The 27,231-nt window shown below is 46.5% G+C and overlaps 1 protein-coding gene across 1 annotated transcript in view; it reads right to left on the bottom strand.

Annotated features, from left to right (window-relative positions):
* The window catches only part of LOC146081226 (macrophage mannose receptor 1-like), a 282,981-nt gene that overhangs the window by 170,399 nt on the left and 85,351 nt on the right, over positions 1-27,231 (bottom strand). Inside the window, exons 10-11 of the mRNA XM_083189331.1 lie at positions 10,442-10,586; positions 564-605 (exon numbers count right to left, since the gene is read on the bottom strand). Of these exons, the coding sequence (XP_083045457.1) occupies positions 564-605; positions 10,442-10,586 (187 nt within the window). The remainder of the gene's footprint in view (positions 1-563; positions 606-10,441; positions 10,587-27,231) is intronic.

Consider the following 27,231-nt stretch of genomic DNA (forward strand, 5'->3'; position numbering starts at 1 on the left):
CTAGCACTCTCATACTTCCATTCTTGGTTAAAAAATGAACAGCAGAAACCAGGGGGCAACAACACGGCCACGCGAACATCTCTTCTCGTCTGGATGCACTCACAATTTCAATAAAAAGTTTTACCTCTTATTTTCATTAAAACAGACATTTATTTTGTAATTTACAGGATAAATATTTTATACAAGATATTGTAATCACTACTGAACTTGGGGTGTTACATTTTCACATTTAACTTATTTCCAATTGTTTGAAATCACAACTGAATTTATTCTGTACTATCTGGGTGGCTGACAACCTATTTTAAAGATTATCCATTAAAGGAGTCCCTCTTTTTCTCTTGTACAAGTTCCCAGTATTTTTATATGAATCATGGGAGCACAACCAATGCACACTATTACCTTAAGAATTAGGCTTATTGATTTATGTGTGCTACAACAAATGTATTTTACAAAATATACTTTTTCAGACATTACTGTGCAAATCAAACCTTCTCCTTACATTGAATTGTCATACAGTATAGTATGGTCATACATTAAAGTAGACTACAGTGAGTTCTACTTACCGGGAATTGTCGGATTTGTAGGCTCCGCCTTTAATTTTACACCTGAGAGCAAAATAATAGAGTTAGCCCAATTACAGAAGAGGAGAATGAGACAATGAGTGGAATGTAAAAGGGTATGAGAATCATAATGTGAGAGATTTTGTGAGAGTTTTCCCATTTTTTTAAAGTGGCAATTCTTGCATAGCAAAATCAATTTTGCAGTGTAAATGATTGCCTTTAAAAAAAAAAAATAGGATGCGAGAATCAGAAAGTGAGAGATTTGTGTGAGTTTTCCTATTACATTCCATACCATGTATTCAGATCATAGACAAAGGGCAGAATGTAATGCCACCCGAGTTTGGCAGCAGTGCCGGAATCCGGCTGAACTCAGACTTTTTTTTTAAAGGTGCAATCACTTACAAGCCATGGTTTTGCCTTGTAAGTCACTGGGAGTACACTGGGAGTACACTGCAGACTGGTTGGGGGTACTTGAAAATAATATTGGTAATGGTGAAAGAAGGGCATGAAATCTCTTGATGGTGGAAGAATTCTCCCGTTGTCGTGGAGATCAACCACGCCACTTTTTCTTCCGGTTCTGTCTGTAGCGTCATCAGCATCTGCTCATGCTTTTGCCCAACCAGAAATCAACTGGGAGCTACCCATGCTACCCTCAGACATCAGCATTCATCTGAGGGAGTGTGTAGGGATATTAACTATCACCACTAGATGGCGCTGCTCCACTCAACAATGAATTGACAATGAGGCAATATTGAAAAAGTCAAAAATCCTTCTTTTAATAAAAGGTCATATATTACACAGTAAAATTGCGCATTTCATAACACTCAAATAGAACAAACAAGACATACAACATAAAACACATAAGGCATGGGCTGGCTCTTAGGCTTGTATGGCTGTACTATTGGCTGAGACAATATTACTTTAATATAATGAGCCTACTCTGCGGCTTCCTCAGCTGGAAGGAAGCTGAGGAAGCCGCCGAGTAGGAGGCGGAGAAACGCGTTCTGGAGCCCGTTCTAGCCCTGTTTTTATTGCCAGCCACCTGCATATTGGATTACAAATACCCCACTGTGGACTTGGAATCTTTTGGGGTGGACCCAGACCTGGAGCCTGTCTCCTATAAATAAGGAGAGAAAAATCATCAATTGCATTTCAGCAAACAACAGTGCTCAGATATAGGACCGGGACTTCCACCTCCTTTCCACAGAGGAAAACTACAGTAGATGCGGGACTGGTAACTCATTATATTAAAGTAATATTGTCTCAGCCAATAGTACAGCCATACAAGCCTAACAGCCAGCCCATGCCTTATGTGTTTTATGTCTTGTTTGTCCTATTTGAGTGTTATGAAATGCACATTTTTACTGTGTAATATATGACCTTTTATTAAAAGAAGGATTTTTTACTTTTTCAATATTGCCTCATTGTCAATTCATTGTTGAGTGGAGCAGCGCCACCTAGTGGTGATAGTTAATATCCCCACACACTCCCTTGGTTTCCTTCTGACAGAGTCACACACACACTCTGTACAGGTGGCAGCAGCTCTACCCAACTATATAATTGATTAAAGGGTCTGATCCCCCTGTCTAAAACAGCCAGCGCTACTGAGTGATTAATTCACTCTCTTCCTTTTTTTATCAGCGTTCATCTGCCCCACACTGACATGGGTGGAGTAAGTAGCAGCATTAATCCTAAAGGTGTTACTGAGAACTCAGAGACAGTACACAGCCAGCTGCCAGACACAGAGGGACCCAATTCCTGACCACAATCTACTCCTAATTATATGGACACACTACTGCTCAATACCACTCCACCCGTAAGTAAAATGCATAATTCAAATTGAAAGAGGGGTTACTCATAAATGAAAAGCCTAATCAAGGGTACGGGAGAGAAAAAAAGTTTGCAAACCACTGTTGTATTGCCCATTTTAAAAAAAAAGTTCAGCTTGCATCCCGCACTGCCGCTGAACTTGGGTGGCATTACATTCTGCCCAAAATGTTCAGAATCCACAATTAAATGTTTGATATTCAGTAGTTAAAGTTAAAAAAAAAAAAAAAAAAGTAACTGTGCAAAATAAAAAGCAAAACGATTATTTTATTAAAATTACTCAATGATGCACCTGCCTTCTCATTGAATTTTCAATTATCAGAATATTTAAAGTATATAGGCCCTTATTCTGATTGAGTCGGATGGCTCCGTGTGCGGTCAGGCGGCCAATGTTTGGTATTTGCGCATGTGCAGAGGCGTATCTATGCATGTGCGAACGCCTCACACGTCCCAACACGGAGTGAGGTCTGTGCAGAAAATGATCGCACGGAACTATCTGAGCAGGGGGTGGAGAGGGGCGTGAAGGGCGGTTTGGGCTCATTACCATATGCATACGCCCCGCGTTTCATGGGCGTTCCCATGAAAACTCTGGGCATACGTATAGTAATTTGGCCATGACGCACGTGTGGGGGCAGACAACTGACATAGCCGGATGTCAGCTGCCCGCCCATATCCCTGCTTTCATACGGAAAAATGTCTGAGTGATCGGTGACCATCGGAGGATGGAGGAGGTTCCCACAGATGGAGGAGGTGTTCACGTGAAGCATCCACTAGTGGTCCGTACGGTGTGAGTGATCCGTAAGGTAGGCGAGGATAAGAACACTCGGTTCCTGTATGAAATACGCATCCATCCGAATAAACTAGAATAAGGGCCATAGTGTGAGAGTTTTTTTTTTTCATCATGTCTGGTGGTCATGTTACAGTATGTTGGGTGAATTTAGTGGCCAATACAGACCAGTTCAATTAGGTCCAATTTTGGCCTTTGCATCCGATATTTTGGGTTTGCGCATGAGCGAATATTCGCATGTGAAAACCACGGGAGCAAATGGCTTTGGCAAGTTTCACACTCACTGAGCCGTTTGCTCGAGGATAGGAGGGCAGCAGGGGAACGCCCAGCGTTTTATTGAATTCGGCGGATAGTGGGTGGAAAAAAAGTAAATCGGACCGAAGGGGAGAAAAATCATTTGATGGTCAGCGACCATTGAATGATTATGAGCAGTGTGAGCATAGGCGTGCACACGGGGGTTGCCAGAGGTGCACAGGCAACTCCTTATGATGCCCCCCTCGCTGCTGCTGCCTCCTTCACTTTTATAACGCTGGCTGGATGCTATTCCCCGCTCGGCGCCTCCTTCCACCCCTCCATCTGGCCGGCGAATTTTTCCCCCCTTCGCCGGGCAGCAGGAGGCCGCCCCCCCTCCACCTCCTTCCCTCTTCTGCTTGACAGCGGCAGCTTTCTCCCTGTGGCAGTGCTCTCCCTCCCTTCGCAGGCTCAAGGCAGCTCTGTCCCATATACACGCCACTGTGTATATGGGACAGAGCTGTGTATATATCACTACGGGGGCATTATGTGTGTGGCACTACAGGGAGCATTATGTGTGTGGCACTACGGGGAGCATTATGCATGTGGACAATAAGCATGTAATACCCCCAGACATTGATCATGTAATCCCCCAGGCAACAAGCATGTAATCCCTCCTGGCAATGAGCATGCAACTACCACTGCCAACGAGCATGTAGTCCCTGTAGCAATTAGCATGCAACCCCCTCCCCCCCCCCCCCCATCGGGCATGTCAAGGAGCATGTAAACCCTACAAAGAAGAATTTAAACCGTGGCATCAAATATGTAATTCCTGACAACGAGCATGTACAGTAAGCGCACTTGTATGGCAAAATATGTAAGGGGCATTATGGTGTGTGGAATAATGTGTAATGAGCAATATGGTGTGTGATCTAATATGTAATGTATACATGTATACACCATATACATGTGGTATAATGTGTAATGGGTATTTTGGTGCATGGCATAATGTGCAATGGGCATTGCTGTGTGTGGAATAATGTGTAATGGGCATCACAGCATGTGGCATAATGTGTAATAGGTAATTTGGTGTGGGGCGTAATATGTAATTGGCATTACGATGTGTGGGGTAATAGGTAAATGGCATTATAGTGTGCCCCACACTATAATGCCATTTACCTATTATCCCACACATCGTAATAGGTAATTGGCATTACAGTGTGTGGTCTAATAGGTAATTGGCATTACGGTATGAGGCGTAATGGGCATCACAGTGTAAGGCGTAACGTGTAATCAGCATCACAATGTGAGGCGCAACATGTAATGGGCATTACGGTGTGTGGTATAACATGTAATGGGCATTAGGGCATGTGGTATACCATGTAATGGCTGTGTGACGTGTACTAGGCATTATGGTGCATTCCTTCGGCGCATACTGTCACTATTGTCCCTATTTTACCAAAAAATTGTCTAGCCCTGGCATAATGTGTAATGGGCGTTACAGTGTGTGGCATTATGTGGAATGGGCATTACTGTACGTGGCATTATGTGTAATGGACATTATTGTGCGTGGCATTATGTGGAATGGGCATTACAGTGTGTGTCATTATGTGTAATGGGCATTACAGTTTAAATTTTTACAGTGTGCCTGTGGTGCCCACTGACCCTGTTTCTGGTACAGTATGTGTGGAAAAGCCCATATACATAAATAAGTCACCTTCTATATAGTTTGCATTTATGCCCAGTAGGTGGTGATGGACATGCCCAGTAGGCGGTAATGTACACGCCCAGTAGGCGTGATGGACACGCCCCTCCAATGGTGCACCCCCTAAGAAAATGGGCTGCGCACGCCTATGAGTGTGAGGGAGCAGTTTTTATGCCACTTGGCAGTATGAATGCACCCGGGAGTGCACAAACTAGATCCCGTGGAGAGGACCACGGACGGAGACACTGGGGCAGTGCTAGGCAGACTCACAGAGACATACTGTAGGAACAGTGCAAACATCAGTAGTGGACAAGTACTACCACTAAAACAGACTGGGAGCATATGCACAATACACAGAGAGCATACTGGGGAAACTCACAGGCACAGGTAGGGGCTGGGAGGATGAGAGCCCAACGGATAGAGCATCTCCCAGTATCAGCAAATAAGTAATTCTCCGGAAACAGGAGAGATACCTATAGTGGAGCTTGGTGTAATGCTTCGACACGTGAATGTACTTGTTGCTATAGGCAACCCCAGTCCCAACAGGGTACTACAGAGGGAGGCCTATAGATTCCTAGGTCAGAGATGAAGAAGACCATAGGAAAATATCCTAAACCCGTAACCCTCGCTTGCAGTACACGGGTTCAGCTAGCTGCCACCAAGCTGACACCCGTGGGATCTGCACTGAGGGAAAGGGTAAGATATCAGGACCTGAGCTCACCTGTAGCACATAGGTTCAGCTAGCTGCCACCAAGCTGACACCAGTGAGTGCTGCACAGTGAGAGAGGTAACACAGGAAATGAGAGAGTGTAACAGCAACCTAGCTGGATCCACAAGGGGGTACAGGGACCCAGCAGTTACAGTCACAACTCCTGATTACGGCTAGGTCTGGATCAAGACGCAAAGAAGCAAACTCCAAGACCTATATTACTGTAATCAACATACAATACAATTGCTAGGAACTAACTAGGCACAGGAAAAGGCTGACTGGCTATCTGACTAGGATTCTGCAGCACCTGCCTAGCCTGAGAGGAAGGTTTATATAGAAGGTGCTGCCACGCTCCACTCAGACATCACAAACTGTGAGCACAAAACCAGTGCCGGACTCCCTGCTGTGAACAGACTGCCTGTCACCACTGCAACAGCAAAAACCCGAACCGGAGTGTCAGCTGCGCTCAGGTTACTTTGCTAACAGCAGTATATGACATAAGGGGGGCAGAGTGAGGGAGCAGTATGTGATATAAGGGGAAAAGTGTGAGGGAGCAGTAGATGATATAAGGGGAGCATTGTGAGGGAGTAGTATTTGATATAAGGGGAAAAGTGTGAGTGAGCAGTATATGACATAAGGGTAGTAGTGTGATGGAAGCAGTATGTGATATAAGGGGAGAAGTGTGAGGGAGCAGTAAATGAATAATATATAAATAAAATTATTATTTTTACTGCTGCCTTTGAGCAGCATGATCAAGTAACTGTTACCTACCTGGCTGCTTGCAATGACCAGTGGCACCGTTGTTGGCTGCCTAGGCACTGTGCAGCTCTTGGGTAGGTGTTCACTGTGTTATAACTGTACTGTCTCTGCTTATATTGTTACCAACCTGGCTGTTGCAATAACCAGTGGCACCACTGATGGCTGCCTAGGTGCAGTGCAGCTCAGCGAATATATGTTCCCTGCGTCTACAATCCCCAGGGCACATCGAGCATATACCTGTATATGTTATGTATATCTGTACTGTCACTGTTTAACTGTTACCTAAATGGCTGTTGCACAGCAATCCAAATCAAATTCCTAGTATACGCAAGTATACCTGGCCAATAAAGCTGATTCTGATGACATAAGGGGAGCATTGTGAGAGAAGCAGTATGTGATATAAGGAGAGCAGTGTGAGAGAAGCAGTATGTGATATAAGGAGAGCAGTGTGAGAGAAGCAGTATGTGATATAAGGGGAGCATTGTGAGAGAAGCAGTATGTGATATAAGGAGAGCAGTGTGAGAGAAGCAGTATGTGATATAAGGAGAGCAGTGTGAGAGAAGCAGTATGTGATATAAGGAGAGCAGTGTGAGAGAAGCAGTATGTGATATAAGGGGAGCATTGTGAGAGAAGCAGTATGTGATATAAGGAGAGCAGTGTGAGAGAAGCAGTATGTGATATAAGGAGAGCAGAGTGAGAGAAGCAGTATGTGATATAAGGAGAGCAGTGTGAGAGAAGCAGTATGTGATATAAGGAGAGCAGTGTGAGAGAAGCAGTATGTGATATAAGGAGAGTAGTGTGAGCGAAGTAGTATGTGACATAAGGGGAAATTTACTAAGATGAGAGCTCTATTTCACATGGAATGTTGCTATGGGCAACCAATCAGAATCTACAGTACTTCTTAATTTTTTAGCACCTTCTAGAAGATAATAGATAGTATATAATTGATCTCACTAAGGCAATGCAGAGTTTGAGGTTTGTGGTGCATTTGCTGCAGCTTTGCATCACTGTAGAACTTTGGTTAAAAGCAAGAAAACAGGGAGCACTCACAGAACATCATAGAAGTGAAAACCCAAAGAGAGAGCAACAGTGTGTATGTATGTATGTATGTATGTATGTACAGTATGTATGTATGTATGTATGTATGAGAGTGGCAGGGACCAAGTGTATGTATGTATGAGAGCAGCAGGGTGTATGTATGTATTATTCGTTTAAAACTAAGTATTGCCCAAGGTTTTTTTATTTTGAGGATGGGCTGCCACTCATTGGCCTGTCCTTTGTGCATGCCCCCCCCCCTCCCCCCAGCTAAACTTTGCCAGCCAGCCCCTGAGGCTAATTAACCAACGTTCTACAGTGATGCAAATCTGCAACAAATGCACCACAAACCTCAAACTCTGTAGTGCCTTCGTGAGATCAATTAGATACTATCTATTATCCTCTAGAAGGTGCTAAAAAAATAAGAAGTACAGATGGAGCCGGGCTTGTCTTTGCAGGGGATGGCGATGGCGACACCAGCCGCCATCCCCCGCCAGCTGCCATCTGTATCTGCGAAAGGGGACACGCGTGCACGAGATGCACGCGCGTCCCCTTCCGACGGCGCTTCCCCCGGGTCCCCGCCGGCTTGTCGGCGGTCATAAGGGGTCCCGACTGCCTCCCCGCACCCCCCCCCCTAATCCTGTCCGTCTCCCTGAAGCAAAGACGGACAGGTTCCCGTTGCCCCGCCGCACAGAAACTGAGGTGCGCGTGAGACGCACGCGCGTCTCAGTCAGATGGAGAGCCGGGCTGCTGGCGGATCGCCAGCGGTGACAGTCTGGCGATTCACCAGCAAGAGGGAGCCCGGCACCATCTGTACCCTGGAAGAGTGGGTGCATCCCAACCGCTTCCAAGGGAAGAGGGTATAATATGTAGATAAAGTGGGGAATCATGAGTCCTAGCGACAGGGGCGGTGCTAAAATTACAGTATGCAAATAACCACCATTTTAGCCCCTTCCTCCTCCAGGACCTGTGATATGTGAGATTTGCCATCATGCGAACAGGGCCTAATAACGTGCCAACTTGGATCCGCCCCTAAAAGACCACCACTACTGCATCTGGAGAGGTGTTTTAAATAGTAGGTAAGGAAGTAATGCATTGTATTTACATATTTTGCGGTGTGCCATGCCCTGCCGATTTTTTACCCTTATTACAGTGCCCTGCCCCTTTTTAAACCATTACAATGCACCCTGGTGCCGGCCGCCACTGATAAGCTATGAGCCGTGGAGGGGCGGGATGCGGCTGTCAGCTGCTCTCATCAGAGGTCAGGACAGAGTGGCCTGTTAGGGGCGGGATGTGGCTGGAGGAGCTGACACCTTGGTAAACTTAGAGAAGCGTGTCATCTATTCCAGCCACATCCTGCCCCCCACCTCAGTCAGTCCTGAACTGATGAGAGTGGCTGAAAGCTGCATTCCGCCCCCCGCCGCTGCTAGGAGAGAGTGTTTTGCGGATCCTTCGGAGAGTGATTCGGGGATGAACCCCAACAGGTACCTGTGGGGGCAGCGGAGCTGGATGGTGCCCCTGAGATCCCGGACAGGCCATGCACCTTTCCCATCAGCACTCTGCCCTAAAATAATCCTAGAGTGAACACTACATATTAACATAGTAGGTAAGGTTGTATAAAGACATTTGTCCATCAAGATTGACCTGTTAACTAGACTCATTAGACTATAGATATTATCTCATTTTGATTACTTGATTACGCATTTTGATAGTATCATCAAGATAACCAGTTTGTTGGATATGGCCTTTTTTTTATCCCCAATGGTCTCACCATGAGACCATAGCTTGCTGATTATTGCCCTGAATGTTATTATCCATCAGATACTTGTCCAATCTGATCTTAAATCCATTTAATGTATCTGCCATCACCACCTCTGTTGGCAGTGAGTTCCGAACCTTTTCTGCCCTCACCGTAAAGAACCCTCTCCTCCTAACAGTACAAAACCTTTTCTCCTCTACTTTAAGTGGATGCTCTCTTGTCTTGGTCACTGACCTTAGGACAAAAAGGCTGCTTTATAATTCCATATATTGCCCCTTCATTTATTTATACATGTTTAGTATGTCTCCTCTCAAAAATCTTTTTTCGAGTGTAAACATTCCTACTGTAGTTTGTCTAATCTGTCTTCATACCCCATGATCTACATCCCTTTTATTAACTTAGTTGCCCTACGCAGAACCTTCTCCAGTTCAATAATGTCTTTTTTGTAGTGAGGGGCCCAGAATCTTACTCCAAACTCCAGATGAAGTCTAACAAGTGCTTTAAAAAGTGGCACAATATGAGTGTTGTGTTATCCCTTGATTCTATACCCCTGTTTATACACGCTAGTATCATATTGGCCTTATTTTCAGCTGCTTGGCATTGAGTACTGCTATCAAGTTTATTATCAGTTTGTACTCCTAGGTCCTCTTCCATTTCTGATGTTCCTACAGATGAAGTCCCTCTCATTAAGGCTGGGGCTGGCTTCAGATCATCAGCCTCCAACCTCCGCCATCTGCTGCCAGACATCGGAAGCATGAGACGTTCGCACGCCCTGTTTCCCTAAAGCGGAGACAGTCAGGGTTTCCGCCGCCGAGTGACTGAGACATTCCAGTCTGGTGGAGTCCCCCTCAGCCAGCACTCGCCAGCGGGGACATTCTGGCGAGTGCTGAGGATAAATGAGAGGGGCTCCATCTGTAACACTACCACCTTGAGATTGTAGCTAGCACATTGATTATTTCTCCCAAAATGCATAGTTTTACATTTATCAACATTGAATTTACCATCAAATGCAGAAATAACCACGTGTACATGTAAAAGAATGTAATATGTTCATCAGTACATACTGTACCTTTCCTCAGCTCACAGATCCAGTTTTCAAGAATTTCACAGTTTATGTCACTCCATTCCAAGTCACTATAACCGAACACCTGCCCACAGGCCTCTGTCCCCTGGTTGTAGTCTGGCTTTCCATATTCCCAATTCTCATAGCCCATCTAAAGCAGAACATAAAGAAAGGATATTATCAATCCACTATGGATAGAGAGGCATATATACTCTGATCTGGCACTCCAGCACAGGACATATAGCCTATTATGGGGAGGTGTATCATGCCTTTTAAAAAATGAATAAATGGGGCAGTTGCCCACGTCAAACAGGAAGTGTGGGGGGGGGGGGGATATAAAGCTGAAGGGGTATAATGCTGACGAGGCACTTGGAGAAATTGCTGTTTTACCAGCATATTTACAGTTAAATTGCTTGTACATTGTACATGTATTATTATTATTATTATTATTATTATTATTATTATTATTATTATTATTATTATTATTATTATTATTATGATGTGGTTGTTTGATGTGCCAATCAAAGTTGGGAGCCTATTAGCTGTTCTGTGGAGGCGGGTTTGTTAGTTTATATTAAGGCTGAATGAGGAGGGATTGGTTTGAAATCCTGGCAGTCAGAATCCCAACGGTCAAAATCCCAATGCCCGAATCCCGACCATCGAAATCCCAACAGCTCGCCACGCAGCGGGCAGTGTTGGGGAGAGAGCAATCCCTGACCTACTGTAGCAGAGCAGAGGTAACTAATGAGGGTGGACACTTCACGGCATTAAGCCCCACCCCCTTGATATCCACAAGTGTCGGCACTTGCACCGCCCCCCCCAACCTCTGAGAGGCTGCAGCCTTGTGGTGAACTGACTTACCGAAGTGGAGGGGACTGTACTGGAGGGAAAAGGAAGGTAAAGGTACTATAGGAATGGCCATTGGTGAAGTTGCCATTGATGGTGGCCATCAATGGTGATTCTGCAACCAGACATCGATAGTCATAAACTAGCTGATGGATAATCATCAATAGTTTTAGCTATTAATGATCATCTATTATCTTTGACTGAATGGCCCGTGGGCCAATCAGAACTCAGGGGCGGGACATCTGGGTGTCTGGGTGGGGGGGGGGGGGGCGTAGCTATGCTCTGTGTCCCATCACATTGACAAAAATAAAAAGGAAACATCGGTTGCCATCCATGTAGGTAAACAATCTGGTTCTACCACATCGATGGCAAAAGTATTCAACATCGGCCATAAACCATCTATGATGTCAAATCATTTATGGTCAATGGCCATCCCTAGGTAAAGGGAGCTTTGTGTCAGCCAGTTTGAGAGTGCAGGGGGAGAAGCAGGCCCCATAGCAGTTGCACCCTGGGTAGTTAAGTAGTTACGCAGCAGTCCTCTGCTGCAGCATTTTCAGCACCTCTCTCATATTTGGGAGGGGGGATGATGATCTGCCCCCATGGCCCCCATATTCCAATGCTCCTGCCTGGATCACCTGTGCTGCAGTCTAGCTCTGAGGCCAGACTCAGCCTGCAAGGTCCGCTGGGACAGGAAGCAGGGGAGGCAGGTATGAGTAGCGCACTGTTCCTCCCAGCTGGCACTAAGATTGCTATGGTGGTAGGGATGGCTATCTCTGCAGGTGCCATCGATGGCAATTCTGCACCCCGCCATCGATAGTCATAAACTATGTGATGGATAAGCATTGATCATTTTACCTATTGATGTGTATCCATTATCTTTGAATGCCCCAAGGGCCAATCAAAACGTGGGGGTGGGGCTTCTGGGTGTCAGGGGCGGAGCTATGTTCTGTGTCCTGACACAGTGAAAACAAATAGAATCATTGGTTCTCCTTTGCCATCGATGTAGGGAAACCATCTGGTTCTCCCACATCGATGGCAAAAGTATTCAACATCGACCATAAACCATTGATGTTTTCAAATCACCGATGGTCGATGGCCATCCCTATAAATGGGGGTGGGGAACCTGAGGGATCTGCACTACCTTCAGCGCAGCAGCAGTGGTGAACTGACAACGAAAGTCTTCCACCTGTGTGCTTCCCAGCTCCTGCAACCAGGCGGAGGCAGCAGCCAGAGTGTCGGGAGCAGAGGAGGCGGCTGTGAGGAGCAGCTGAGAGATGGGTGGGGGCTGCAGCTGGGACATGGGGAGGAACAGACTGCGGCTGCTGGGACACCTCCATCCCCTTCACCTGACACCCGGCAGCCACTGGGCTTACCCAGATATCCCGCTGCTGCCACTCTCCACCTGTACAGTTCAGTACATGAAGTTTCAGGCAGAGCTAACATTCCTGGACATTGTATAGGGGCTTTGGGCCCCTAGAATTTTGGGGGCCCTGGGCCACTGCCCTTCAAACCCATGCAGCAAGACAGCCCTGGTGCCCCTGTGTGAACCATGTCACGCAGTAGCTAGAAACCCACCAACAGAGGAAAGAGCCCCGCCCACTGATGGCAAATTGCTGTTATAAGCAGTTCACTGTGGAGGGGGCAGAGCCAATGTGAACCTGGATGAACCGGAAAATCATGATATGATTCTGTGGCAGATACAGCATATTTCCACAAGAAAGTAATGTGGAAGATCCAGTCCTTTTTAAAGCAGTAGCAGCAAGAGAAACTGATGTGATCAAAACCTGAGTTGATTAAGCAGCACCTGCGGCTTCCTAACAAAAGTGTTTCCAGGGCTGAGGGTCATTGCTCTTGAAGGTGGAATAGCTGCCCAAGTAATATGCTGGGCTGTGGATTATGGTAGGTACCACTGGAGCATTTTGAAGTTAGTGTTCTGTGCTGTGACACCTGTATGCTGCAATTCTGTAATCTTTCTTGCTGTGCTGTTTATGTGGTATGTGGTTCACCTGCTAAAAAAATAAAAGACTTCATTTGATCCACTGTATGTGCTTCCTTGTCAAATTTAGTGCTCAACATGGCTCCTCCAGGAGCCGACGAGGTCCTGCCTCCTGTCAGGGTGTTGTGCATTCATGGCGATGTTGTGGAATGCCCACGTGTATACTTACTCTGACCCTTCAAGGCCAGCCAGTAATGATGGTAGCTGCAGTGACCTCCAGACCACCTTATACTAGGCTGTGACTTCCCATTGCTGCAGGAGCTGGTTACATGGCATGACACTAGCATGCAGTCAGCCGCTGGGCCATCTCAGGAGCCAGAGACCAGAGACAACCAAAACTTGGAAACACCTCCAGGAGACCATGTGTGAGGCACCATGGAACCCTGTCGGTGAAAAGATATCATTACAAGACTTTAGGGGAGATCAACGTGATGACAGCAATCTGGTTAATGCCTTTGAGACTGTAATAGCGGTTAATGGTAGATTGATTGCTTGCTTTACCATCAGCTGGAGTGCAATATTTTGTGTTGAGGAATTATTTGCTGTATCGTGTTACTACTTTACAGGGGAAAATGACCAGTTGTGGTTTCCTAAAAACTTGAGTGGTGGCTGTCACGATCCAGGTAATAAGATGTATATTCTTGCCTCTAAAGTGTCTCTCCAGAGGTCACCTGATACTGCAGCCTGTCATGTCTGCCTGTCAGCTCCAGTCTCCTATGGCTTCCATGCCACTGCCATTATCATAGGCCACAACGTGCTGTACAAACACTGTTCCCCGCCTCCCTTGGACATGGGAGAAGTCATGTCCATTCCAGTCACCTGTTTGTTCACAGCCAATCCTGAGCATCCTCCTGTCTGGCTAATTACCCAACCAATCACCACACACTGGCTGCTATAAAGTATACTGGGTTGAGACCTGGGAAATTGCCAGTTCAATGAAGACTCCAGTGTCATCAATCTCCAACATTGATAGTCATCATTGATTATTCAAACATTGATTGCAAACAATGGCTGAACATCAATCCTTACCATCAGCTGCTAGCTTCAATTGTGTCTTTCCCTAGCAGCGCACTCCAACATTGTTCACCAGCATTGTTTCTAACGATTTTCTTCTATTGTTTGCATCTGCTGATTCTAAACTTCATTGCTGTGCTTCTACAATGCTACCCTCTCAAGTACCTTCCTTTCCCAGTCACCTCCAGTGTCCACCCTGATACCAGTCACAATCGGTATCCAGCATGTATCGAACATCATCAGGTGTGCCGCACTCTGTGCCTGCGGTATTGGTACACCATGTCTCCTGTATATCCCAGTATATTACCTGCCAGTGTCCTCCAAAATACTCACCTCTTCTTCATCCATCGATGGTCATCATCCCACATCAGTGACGACATCCTTTCTTCAGCTCTGGCTGATTCCATTTCCTGGCCATAGACTCTACTCAGATAATATATCTGAGCCACTCCTTCAGCTTTGGCTGATTCCATTCCCTACTGATTCCACTCCAGTCAGCGACTCTACTTGGACAAACCCAAGTCCAAAGACTTTTCAGTTACTACTGTTTCTTTCTGCTAAGTTTAAGATTTCTTAACATTTATTGAACAGTAACTTAGACAATGGCAATTATTAACAACTTGATTTTATTTCAAAATCCTTCATCATTGGTCACGCCTTCAGGCGCTGGACTCTGGTCCTTCACCTGAGGTTTCTCAAGCATGTGTTCTAAGTTCCTAAGAGAATCCAGCTTCCACTGCATTCCAGCTGACAAGCAAAAATAAACCTCAAGCATGACAGTAGCCATTAAGGAATGGCATACAGTTAAGGGTCTTTTGGCTAGGTATTTATGACTCAGTCAAGAGGTATTGTCAGTTATACCCACTGTGCCAGAAGACAGCACCTTGGATAGGGTTTGGGCTCCACGGGTTCCCCTCCCTATCATTTCAAGCCATATGAGCATGGATTTAATAGTCAGTATGGATTTAATAGTCAGTGGAAAAATCTGTTTGAGGGCACAAATATGTACTACTGGCTATTCTCTTGTATAATATGAAATCTGGCACTACGGCCAGAGAGCTACTAATCCTGTATACCTGCTTGGTAATATAAAAGGAGGTCCTAACAGACCAAGGTACCTTGTTTGTTTCCAAGCTTATAAAGGATTTATGCCAGTTGTTAAAAGTAGACAGGATTACCACCTCAGTGTACCAGCCAAAAACCAATGGCCTGGTAGAAAGGTTTAATCAAACCTCTAAACAAATGATAAATAGGGCAGTTTCTCAAGAAAAATGAGAGTGGGAGTTATTCAATCCTCTACAGGGCTTAGTCCATTTTGAGCTCCTCTAAAGGAGACAAGCCAGAGGGATTCTGGATTTATTAAAAGAAGGGTGGGAACACCCTTCCATGTGGAATATTTGCCTTGCTTTAGCTGTCAGGGTTGGAGTGGGATAATGTCACAAATTGATTCACCTCTTCCATTCTTGGCTCCCCCAAACTCTGTAAAGGTTCTCTCTTGGAATGTAGGCGGCCTTAAATCCCCAATAAAACGCCATAGAATACATCACCCGGATATAATATAATTACAGGAGACTCACTAGAGGGCTGGAGACGACTCATCCCTTAAGGCACCTTAGTTGGCAGACAGTATCTCTGCTCCTTTTGCTAAAAAATCTAGAAGGGTAGCAATCCTTTTCTAAATGACTCTTTTTCGATAACTGACTCGATTTCGGATCTGAAAGGCAGATACTTATTGTTAAATGTCAAAATAGTAGATTCCCCATACACTATTTTAGGTACTTGTGTATTTTGGCGGCGCCCCCGATGTCCGTCGTACGACGATCAGATCGCATCGCATCGCATGCCATGCACCCGATGGCATACGATGCGATGCGATTTTGACCCCCTATACGACCAAAAATCGTATAAGCACCCTTAAGGGTGCTTTTGAGCACCCAAATGGGTGCTTACAATGTTAAATGCACCCCCACGCCACCCCCCCACTATAAACGTGAACCCGAAGCGTGGCGAGCGCAGCGAGCCCGCGAGGGGCGGTGGTACGCGTCCTACGACCTTTTCATACCCCCACTATCCACGTCGGCGTGGAGTTGAGAATAGAATAGTGTGGCGAGCGCAGCGAGCCACCGAGCCCGAAGCGTGGCGAGCGCAGCGAGCCCCGCGAGGGGACGCGGATACCTTCACAGGTAAACGCGTCCCTTCGCGGGCTTCACAGGTATCCGCGTCCCCTCGCGGGGCTCGCTGCGCTCGCCACGCTTCGGGCTCGGTGGCTCGCTGCGCTCGCCACACTATTCTATTCTCAACTCCACGCCGACGTGGATAGTGGGGGTATGAAAAGGTCGTAGGACGCGTACCACCGCCCCTCGCGGGCTCGCTGCGCTCGCCACGCTTCGGGTTCACGTTTATAGTGGGGGGGTGGCGTGGGGGTGCATTTAACATTGTAAGCACCCATTTGGGTGCTTAACATTGTATAAGCACCCATTAGGGTGCTTATACAATGTTTAATCGCATCGCATCGTATGGCATTGTATGCCATGTACAATGGCATACAATTTCAAAATTGTATGCCATCGTGCACTATCGTACGATATCGCGTCGCATCGCATACCATCGTATGTGTTATGGTATGCGATGCGATGGGCGCCGCCAAAATACACAAGTACCCTATTTTATATTCACTTTATATTCAGCTCCTCCATCTGATCAACCACGAATGGAGCAACTGCTTAGAGACTCGGGATTGCCCTCTCTATCGGTGGCCCAAATAGAAATGATGCCAACATTATGGAACAGGAAACTGCTCAGGCTATTTCCTTTCTTCACACTAAAAAATCTCTAGGGCTTGATGGCTTTTCAGGAGAATATTTTAAAATTGTACAACCTGACATAACCCAGACTCTGTTGGAATTGTTCCATGCTATTCATAAGTCTCGGCCTTCCTGTCCTAAATTTAATGAAGCCTATACTACCCTAATCACTAAACCTAGATGTGATCCAACTCAACTGGACTCGAACCATCCCATCACCCTTTTAAACGTAGACTTTAAGTTATTGTCCAAACGGTACTTATGTAGTATCTGGGCTGCCGATTTTGTGATTGTATGCCTTACCTTAAGCGAGCGCAGCGAGCCACCGAGCCCGAAGCGTGGCGAGCGAAGTGAGCCCCGCGAGGGGACACATATTTCTTAAAAAGTATTCTGTGTCCCCTCACGGGGCTCGCTACGCTCGCCACGCTTCGGGCTCGGTGGCTCACTACACTCGCCACAGGTTTATATCCAACTCCATGCCCACTTGGATAGTGGCGAAAGGAAAAGGACCCCTTTTTCCCATTGAATTCTATGTTAAAATGGACTCAGACCATTTTAACATTGAATCCTATGGAAAAATCTTGACCATTGCATCGCATACGATTTGGTCGCATGCGATGCGATGCGATCCAATCCGATTTCTAAATCGGACGCCCAGATACTACATAAGTACCGTCCAAACTTATGGCAACGAGAGTGCAGTCCTTTATCTCTGATATATTTTATCCTGCTCAATTGGGCTTTGTTAGTGGGTGACATTCTGTCAAAGGAATCTGGACTGCGATTGCTTTGGTTGTAGCCTTTAACATGAAACCCAAAGCCCCACATATGGTATTGAATTTAGATGCTCATAAGGCCTTTGATACTGTTTCTTGGCCCTTTTTATTTAAAGTATTGTAGCCTTACTCTTTTTAGCCTCATTTTATTATTTTGTATTCTTTTATAGTTCACCATCCACCTCACTTATTATAAATGGCACAAAGAGCCCACCTATAATAATGTCCAGAGGAAAAATTCAGGGGTGCCCCCTCTCCTCTCTATTATTTAATATTTCCATGGATCCATTACATTTATCAACTCTTGCCCAATACAGGTTGAGTATCCCGTATCCAAAATGCTCGAGACCAGGAGAATTTTGGATAACGGATTATTCTGTATTTCAGAATATTTTAATATTTCAATGATGTATTTTGGAGTATCTTGCATTTATGTTGTATAAACACATCAAACACATGAAATGCACACAAATATATTTTATTTGTTAAAAAAACAAGGTTTCAAGAACATGAAAAAAGTTTGTGTACTATCTCAGATATTGAATTTGAATGCCAAGCAATCATGTTCTTGTACATATATAGTGCCAGTTACATATCATGTCCTCAGTAATGCTGTTACAAATGTCCCCAGTGAGTTTTTAACAAAAAAAAATAAAAAATTTCACTTTCTGGAATGTATGGTTTTTGGAATAATTCGGATAAGGGATATTCGGATACGGGATACTCAACCTGTATTACAAGGCATTAATGTTGGCATATTGAGACTGGGCTTACAGCATTTGCAGACGATGTAATCATTTATATTTCAAACCTCAAAAAGTTCTTCTGGACTTTTTAAACTCTATTGGACAAATTTCAGGATTTCATATTAACCTGGATAAATCCAAAATTTTATACTTAAAACAATGATTCACATGTCCTAAATTGGCGGCACATCTACCTATCAAATGAGCCAAAGGTCACTTATCTTATCTTGGTATAATACTTCCTAAAAATGTTTAAAATTTGCATAAAAGTGGATTTTGGTCCTACCTGTAAAATCCTTTTTTCTGAATCCATGGTGGACACTGGGACAGTGGTCACTGGGACAGTGGGGTGTGGGTGGAGCTTCAGCTACAGGCACCAAGAAGATTGACAATCTTTTCATGCAGCCCAGGTTGCTCCTCCTCCACGCCCCCTACAAGCTTCAGTTTGTTCAACAGCTTATCCGCAAGGAACAGGAAGAGGAAGAGAAAAGGAAAAGGAAACCTAGCTACCGTGGAAGCGGAAGGTTCCAGAGAGTGAAGTATATACCCACTCATTGCAGATTAGTGCGTTAGGGTGGGCGCCCAGTGTCCACCATGGATTCAGCAAAAAGGATTTTACAGGTAGGACCAAAATCCACTTTTTTCTATCATACCAATGGTGGTCACTGGGACAGTGGGACGTCCCAAAGCTGTCCCTTTACGGGAGGGGACGCACCTGAGCTGCACTGAGGACACGGCGCCCAAAGGCAGAATCTGCCGTGGCGAACGTGTCAAATTGGTAAAATTTGATAAACGTATGCGGTGAAGACCAAGTGGCCGCGCAACACAACTGCTCTGCAGAGGCTCCCTGACGAGCTGCCCAACTGGCCCCAACCGAACGGGTGGAGTGGGCCCTAATGGAAGATGGGACTGGCTTATTTGAAGACAAATAAGCCTGCTTAATTGTTAACCGCAGCCAGCGAGCCAACGTCTGCTTTGTTGCAGGCCAACCTCGCTTGTTAGCATCATATAAGACAAACAACGTTTCAGTCTTACGAATGCTTTGAGTTCTGGAAACATAAGCTTTCAGAGTTCTCACCACCTAGAGAACTTCGTTCCGAAGCGTCCTCCAACAGGGAAAACGCAGGTACAACAATGTCCTGATTTATATGGAACTTGGACACAACTTTTGGTAGGAATTCCTTACGAGTCCGCAAAACTGCCCTGTCCGAATGGAACACTAAATATGGCGAGACGTGGGACAAGGCTGACAGGTCTGATACTCGCCTAGCCGAAGCTATTGCTAACAAAAAGACAACCTTCCATGTTAACCATCTGAGATCTATTTACTCAAGAGGTTTAAACGGAGAGTGTTGGAGAGCCGATAAATCCACGGTCATATCTCAAGGTTGAATCGGAGGTGTAAAGGGGAGTTGAATGTGGAGGACCCCCTGCAGGAATGTACGGACTGACATCCGTGTGGCCAGTTTCCTCTGGAACAGAATCGAAAGGGCCGACACCTGAACCTTTAGAGACGATAGCTTGAGGCCTAAATCGAGGCCTGTTTGCAAAAAGGCCAGAATTCTGGCTAAACTAAACTCCCGAGGAGGGAGCTTTCTTTCAGCACACCAGCCGAAAAAAGCACTCCAAACTCTATAATAGACTCTGGAAGAGGCTGGCTTTCTTGCCGCGATCATAGTTTTAATGACCGGCAAGGAAAATCCTTTTGCTCTTAGTATTTCCGTCTCAAGAGCCACGCCGTCAAGGATAGGCTGTGCAGGTTGGGGTGAAGGCATGGTCCTTGTGACAGCAAGTCTGGACGAGCTGGTAGAAGCCAAGGAGGCTGAAGGGACATCTCCTGAAGGTCTGTGTACCAAGCCCTTTGAGGCCAATTCGGGGCCAGAAGGATTGCTGTGGTTTGTTCCTGCTTGAAATGCCTGATGACTCTCGGAAGAAGGGCTACTGGAGGGAATATGTAGACCAGGGAGAATGGCCATGGAGCTGAGAGCGCGTCCACTAGGTAAGCTTGTGGATCTCTGGTGCGAGTTCCGTAACACTGGAGCTTTTTGTTTGATCTTGAGGCCATTAGATCTATTTGTGGGAGCCCCCATCGGGTGACCAGTTCTTGGAAGACTTCTTCGTGGAGAGCCCATTCTCCTGGCAGTTCTTGATTGCGAAACGGAGGAAGCACTGGCTGTCTGCCCTTATCGGCACATGCAGGTAAGCATCCTGGATGTCCAGGGATGCTAGGAAGTCCCCTGGCTCCAGGGCCTGAAGGATGGACCTGAGAGACTCCATCCTGAACCTGGGTACTTTGAGATGTTCGTTTAGCCCTTTTAGATTGAGGATGGGTCTGTATGATCCGTCCGGCTTCCCAACCAGGAACAGGCTTGAGTAGAAACCTGTCCCTCGCTGAGAAGGTGGGACCTGGATGATCACTCCTGCTGTCAGCAGGGAGCTTACAGAGTTGGATAATGCCCTTGCTTTTTCCGGTTCTAGAGGGGTGCCTGTTGTGAAGAACCGAGTTGGAGGGCGACCCTGAAAGGAGAGGGAGTATCCCTGAGCTATAATGGTGTTCACCCACCTGTCGGTGGTTGTGGCCTGCCAAATCTCGGCAAATGACAACAGGCGACCGCCCACCGGTATGACCTGGTGAGCCCCCCCCCCTCATGCTGCGGGCTTGTCTGCCTGCTTAGGGGCTTGACGGCGTCCTGCCCATGACTGTTTTGGTTTGGAGGACAATGAGCGTTTTGCATAGGGCTGCGCTCTTGATGAGGGCTGTCCCCTAAGCCTTCCCTGAGGTCGGAAGGACCGAAAGGACTGGGATCTAGGCTTTGTTGGTGCAGAAGGAAAAAAAGCCGTTTTGGAAGTGGCTATTGTGGTTACAATTTTGTCCAGCTCGGGGCCAAAAAGGACCTCGCCTGTGAATGGCAATGCCTCTAGGGCCCTTTTTGACTCGGAATCTGCATTCCATGTACGCAGCCAGAGAGCTCGCCGGGCTGCTACTGAAGAGGCTGAGATCTTAGATGATAACGCAGCTGCATCCACTGCTGCCTCCTCTAAATACGTGGCGCTCTCTCTGATTAGGTCCACTGTGGACAACAGTTCAGAGTGACGGGTACCTGAGGTAATTTGATCCTGCAGGCTGTCTGCCCAAGCGCCTATTGCCTTTGCAACCCATGCCGAGGCCATAGCCGGTCTGGCTGAGACTCCTGCATTGGTGAATACTGCCTTGAGGCAGTGTTCAATCTTCCTATCAGTGGGATCTTTAAGAGAAGCCACTGTAGGTATGGGTAGAGTGGTTGCTTTTACCAGGCGGGCCACATGAGTATCTACCTTTGGGGGAGTCTCCCACTTCTGACGGTCTGCCTGAGCAAACGGGAAGAAAGAAATTAGACGTTTGGATACCAGAAACTTTTTGTTCGGGTGTTGCCATGCCTCTGACAAAACTTCCTCTAAATCTGTATTTGAGGGGAAGATGGCCAATTCCTTCTTCTTCTTCTTGAAGTGAAGGGCGTCAGGAGCTGAGGTGTGTGAGTCCTGTATGTTAAGGGACAATCTAACAGCTTTGACTAAAGAATCCACCCTGGCCTGGGTCATTCTTTCCTCTTTATCAGGTTCCTCTAGGTCGACATCATCATCTGTGTCGACCGTGGTCTTGCACAGAGAAATAATTTTCCTTACATTTTGTGCATGTGTATGCATGCAGCTTAGGAGCTTCCCTGACAGGTTTAGCTTTGGAAGGTTTCTGTGACATACTCTCACAGAACCCACAAACACACTAATGCAGGGGTGGCCAACCGGTCAAAGGTAAAGAGCCGAAAAATATCGGTAGTCAAGCTAAAGAGCCGACATCATGCGCGCACCGAAGGCGCATGCGCAAAAAAAGGGGCATAGTCTATTTTGACCCCTTGGGTGAATGTGATACATATGCCCCCAATAGTGCCAGATACACATATGCCCCCCACGGTGCCAGGTATGCACCACACGGTGCCGGGTATGCCCCTACGGTGCCAGAAAGCCACAAATTTCCCAGCAGCACTCACCGTTGTTGCTGCTGCTGCCGGGCAGGGAGAGGACAGTCTGGTGTCCCCCTGCAGTCCTCCTGTCATGTCACCGATGGGAGGAGAGCACAACACAGCACACCGCGCGTCTCCTTCCCCCTCACTTCCCTGTGACTGGGCCGTCCACCAATTAAAGCTCGCTGGCCGGCTCCTGATTGGCTGCTGGCCCAGTCACAAGGATGGTAAGGGGTAGGAGAGATGCACGATGCGCACTCTCCTCCCCTCAGAAGGAGAAGGGATTCAGGGAACCGGCAGCAGGGGGGACTGGGACGGGCGGCGGGCAGCAGTGGGAGCAGGAGCCGCACTTTACAAGGGGGAGAGCCGCATGAGGCTCAAGAGCCACGGGTTGGCCACCACTGCACTAATGCAAAGAAAACACAGTGTATACTATCACCCTCTGACACAGAAAGAAGTATTCAGATGGGAGAGAGAAACAAGACACAATACTCTCTGACCAGCGCTAATGTAGTGTGGTACAGAGGGCTGCTGAAAAACCTGGTCCTGTAGCGTGTAGAGGAGCAGGAAAACTGGTGCGCTTCTCCCACAGTGAAGTCCCGTAATGGCGCTTACTGTACACTGCGTGGGCGTGGAGAAGCTGAGCTCAGGAGGGAAACAGTGATTGTGCTCGCTCTGAGAGTGGAGGCGGGGAGCTGTGGATCAGACCCGCCTCCCCTGGAACCAACCGTGCCCTGCGCCAAAATGACGCTCCACAGCGCGGCACCCTGGTGGTCTAGTGGCCGCGCAGAAACAACTGGGTGCCACTGCCAGGGTCACCGGGCTGCACCGCGCCCTGGTGACATATGCTGCTAGCGGTATGCGCCGCCGAACGGCTAGCCGTCCCCTTCAGGGGGACCCGCTTACCTGTGGTTGGGCGCAGCTTCCTCCGTGTCATGAGGAAAAAACGTCAGGTCTGGCTGTAGAAGTCAGCGTGCCGTTTCCAGCCACAGGGGAGCAGCGTTGCCGGCGCAAGCTGTCTCCCAGTTAGTAAAAATAGCGTAGAAATATTAAAAAATGTCTGACAGGGCACGGAGCCCTGTCCCTTGAGGCACCAAGTAAAAACTGAAGCCTGTAGGGGGCGTGGAGGAGGAGGAGCCTGGGCTGCACGAAAAGATTGTCAATCTTCTTGGTGCCTGTAGCCGAAGCTCCACCCACACCCCACTGTCCCAGTGACCACTGTCCCAGTGACCACCATTGGTATGATAGAAAAATATAATATAAGCAAACTTGTTGCTAGCCTTGCGGGGGTGCTGGGGGGGATGGGTCATCACCAGCTATCTTATTTGGGAAGGGCATACCTTTTGCATATCAATTACTTTCCAAAACACCCACTTCAGGTTCTCCCAATCCTACTCTCCAGAAATTAAGTCTCTTCTATTATGAAAATGTTTTGAACCTTTATTTGGAACAATGGGAGAGCAAGACTAGGAATGGTAAAGCTTTGCCAACCTAAATGGAATGGTGGAATCAATTTCCCTGACATTTGGAGGTATAGCTGCTGCATTATTATGTTACCTGAAAGATTGGTTATTAATGCATCAAATCTATGCTAATACCCCTCTAGAACAAAATGTTTTACCTCATACATCTTTTGCAGCTTTCCTGCATATGGAGGATAAAGATTTTCCTCTAGAAGTGCTCATTAACCCTCTTAATGCCTATTCGTAAATTGTGGATGATATTACGTCATCGGTTTCATCTTAATCCTCACTATACCATACATTTACCTTTTGTATGGAATCCACTTTTTCAAGATGGTACTGCACCACAAATTTTCAATGATTGGTGAGCGGCAGGTCTGCATAGGGTGGGGCAATTTATCAATCCCCAAAATAATAAACCACTTATTTTTTTTCTGAAGCTTCGGCTAATCATTATATTATTACTGTTTTTAATCTTCATTTTCTACAGGCACAATACTAAAATATCTAAACTGATCCTAATAGGTGACTGGAATAATAACCTTGATAATGTTTTAATTGCACCCCCATTATTCAAAGGGGCGATTTAATTTTATTATAAATTTCTTAGAGAAAAAAATAGATTACTTCGCTTTATGCTCAGGCCTGAATCAATGGTTGGAAAATTTCCCTTCTCTAACTTAAAATATAACAATGACTATCTTTGCAATGGCTAAATGTAATGAAATGTACCTAAATGTCTTTCACATTCTTATATTTCTCTATTAAGGGGATTTCACGAGGGTATCCTAGACACCTCTATTGCTGTGTACACATGGGGGAGATATATTGCTCAGCCATATATGGCTGAGCAATATATGGCTGAGCAATATATTGCTCAGTTTCTCCCTTACATCAGCGACCAGAGATGGTCGCTGATGAAAAAGAAACTGCCGGGGGAGCCCGGCAGTGGAAATCAGCTGGTCGCAGGAGCATATTCCTGCGACCAGCGATCACCACAGGGACAAAAACGGGAGCGCGCACCTGGCGATATATCACCGGTGCACACTCCCATTGCGGGCAATATGGTCGCTCAGCGACCATATTTCCAGCGATTTTGCACTAAATCGCCCCCGTGTGTATGCACCTTCAGTGTCCTAAATGTAAATCCCCCAAGGCAGATTTCTTTCATTGTTTTTGGTCCTATCCTGTTATTAAAAAATTCTGGATGCAAGTTAGGTGTTTTGAACACCTCGTTAATGAACACCTCGTTAACTACACTCAATTTGCCTCTGAATGGGCTATTTTTGGACTTCTCCCTGAAGGAACAAGAATTAATAGAACAGTTAAAAATTGTTGTTAGCAATCTCATCACCTGCACGCAAGGACATATTGCAACTGTGGATTCCAGCCTTGGCAGTTTTTAGGGACAAGTTATTTTTTAGGTACTTGTTTAGTTTCACGGCGGCAGATATCGCATGCGATTTAATGTGATTTTGTACATGTTCATAACCCCACCATCCACTACGCATGGAGTCGACTCTATATAGTGTGGCGCAGCGCAGCAAGCCACGAGCCCGAAGCGTGGCGAGCGTAGCGGATTACTTTACATGTATTCCGTGGGGAGCGCAGCGAGCCCCGCAAGGGGACGCGGAATACATGTAAAGTAATCCGCTACGCTCGCCACGCTTCGGGCTCAGTTGCTCGCTGCGCTCGCCACACTATATAAAATCAACTCCATGCGTAGTGGATAGTGGGGTTATGAACAGGTACAAAATCGCATCAATCGCATGCAATATCGCATCTGCCGCTGTGAAACTAAACAAGTACCATTTTTTATTTTTCATATGGCCTGGCTGGAGTCCTCTCTTTAAAAGGAAACCCGCACCAAAAAAGCTTTTCACTACTGTTTTCGAAGAACTCTTTGGTATGAAGAACATATTCTGCTCAATGATACTCTGATCTCTTTTGAATAATACTATTATCATGTGTTTTGTTAGCACAATAGTTGCCTAATGTTTATACTGTCTTTCTATACCTAGGGCGAAATGTAATGGGGTGCGATTTTTTTCGTAAGAAAAAAATCGCACCAAATCGCACATTAAAAAAATCGCATTTTTTGCCGCGAATTCGCATATGTAATAAGTGCGATAGGGTGCGATTTAGGGCGATTTTTAGTGATGAAAATGTGCGCATTTTCAGTGATGAAAATGTGCGCATTTTAACACATGCGACTTTGTGTTAAAAAAAAAAGAAACGGGAAAAAAAAACGGCGTGGTGTCCCCCCCTCCTGAGCATAATCAGCCCCGGGCTCAAAGAGCCGGTCCTGGTTTCATAAAATCACAGGAACAAACAAGTCGGGGTTCCGTGGATTTTATAAAACCAGCACCAGGCTCAAGGGCCGGTCCTGGTTCCCAAAATACGGGGGACAAAATGACTAGGGGTCCCCCGTATTTCAAAAACTACTACCGGGCCCAACCAGCCAGCAGGGTAATGCCACAGCTGGGGGGAGACTTTTTATACAAGTCCCCCCGGCCAAAGCATTAACCCCCTGACCAGTCAGCATGGCCAGGGGTCCTGGGGGAGTGGGGACCTCTCCAAAGAAGGGGTCCCCCCCCCTCCAGAACTTACCTGCCCATGCTGAAGCCTGGGGCTGTCCTCGATGCCCCTGGGCGGTGGGCATCGAGCTGATAAATGGTGTAAAAAAAATTTAAGAAAAACTATTACCTTATACCATGGAGTCCTAGCAAGCCTCCCCCGCATGCTGGGACTTGGAGAACCACAAGTCCCAGCATGCGGGGCATTAAAGGGCCCGCTGGCACTTGTAGTTCCACAGTAAAAGAAATAATTTAAAAAAATCACTGACACCCATTTAAAATAAAACTTTATTACATACAAAGCCCACACACACTGATACTTACCTATCTTGATACTGTCGGTAGGTCCCTGGGTCCGGTTCGGTGGCTTGGTTCCGGGGCTGGTCCGGGTCCGGGGCTCCAGGGCTGAAGAGTCCGGGGTCCTGGATCTGAAGAAATCCATGGGGGACCTGTGGAAGGAAATCCTACTCACCCAGGTCCTCTGGCAAAGATCCCAACATCTTCTCCATCTTCTCTGTCTCTGCTGTCTCCGCCGCCGGTACCCGATTGGAATGAAAGGCACAGAGATGTTTCATCT

The sequence above is a fragment of the Crinia signifera genome, chromosome 5, assembly GCF_055691185.1.
Source record: "Crinia signifera chromosome 5, ASM5569118v1, whole genome shotgun sequence".
In the NCBI taxonomy this organism is placed as follows: domain Eukaryota; kingdom Metazoa; phylum Chordata; class Amphibia; order Anura; family Myobatrachidae; genus Crinia; species Crinia signifera.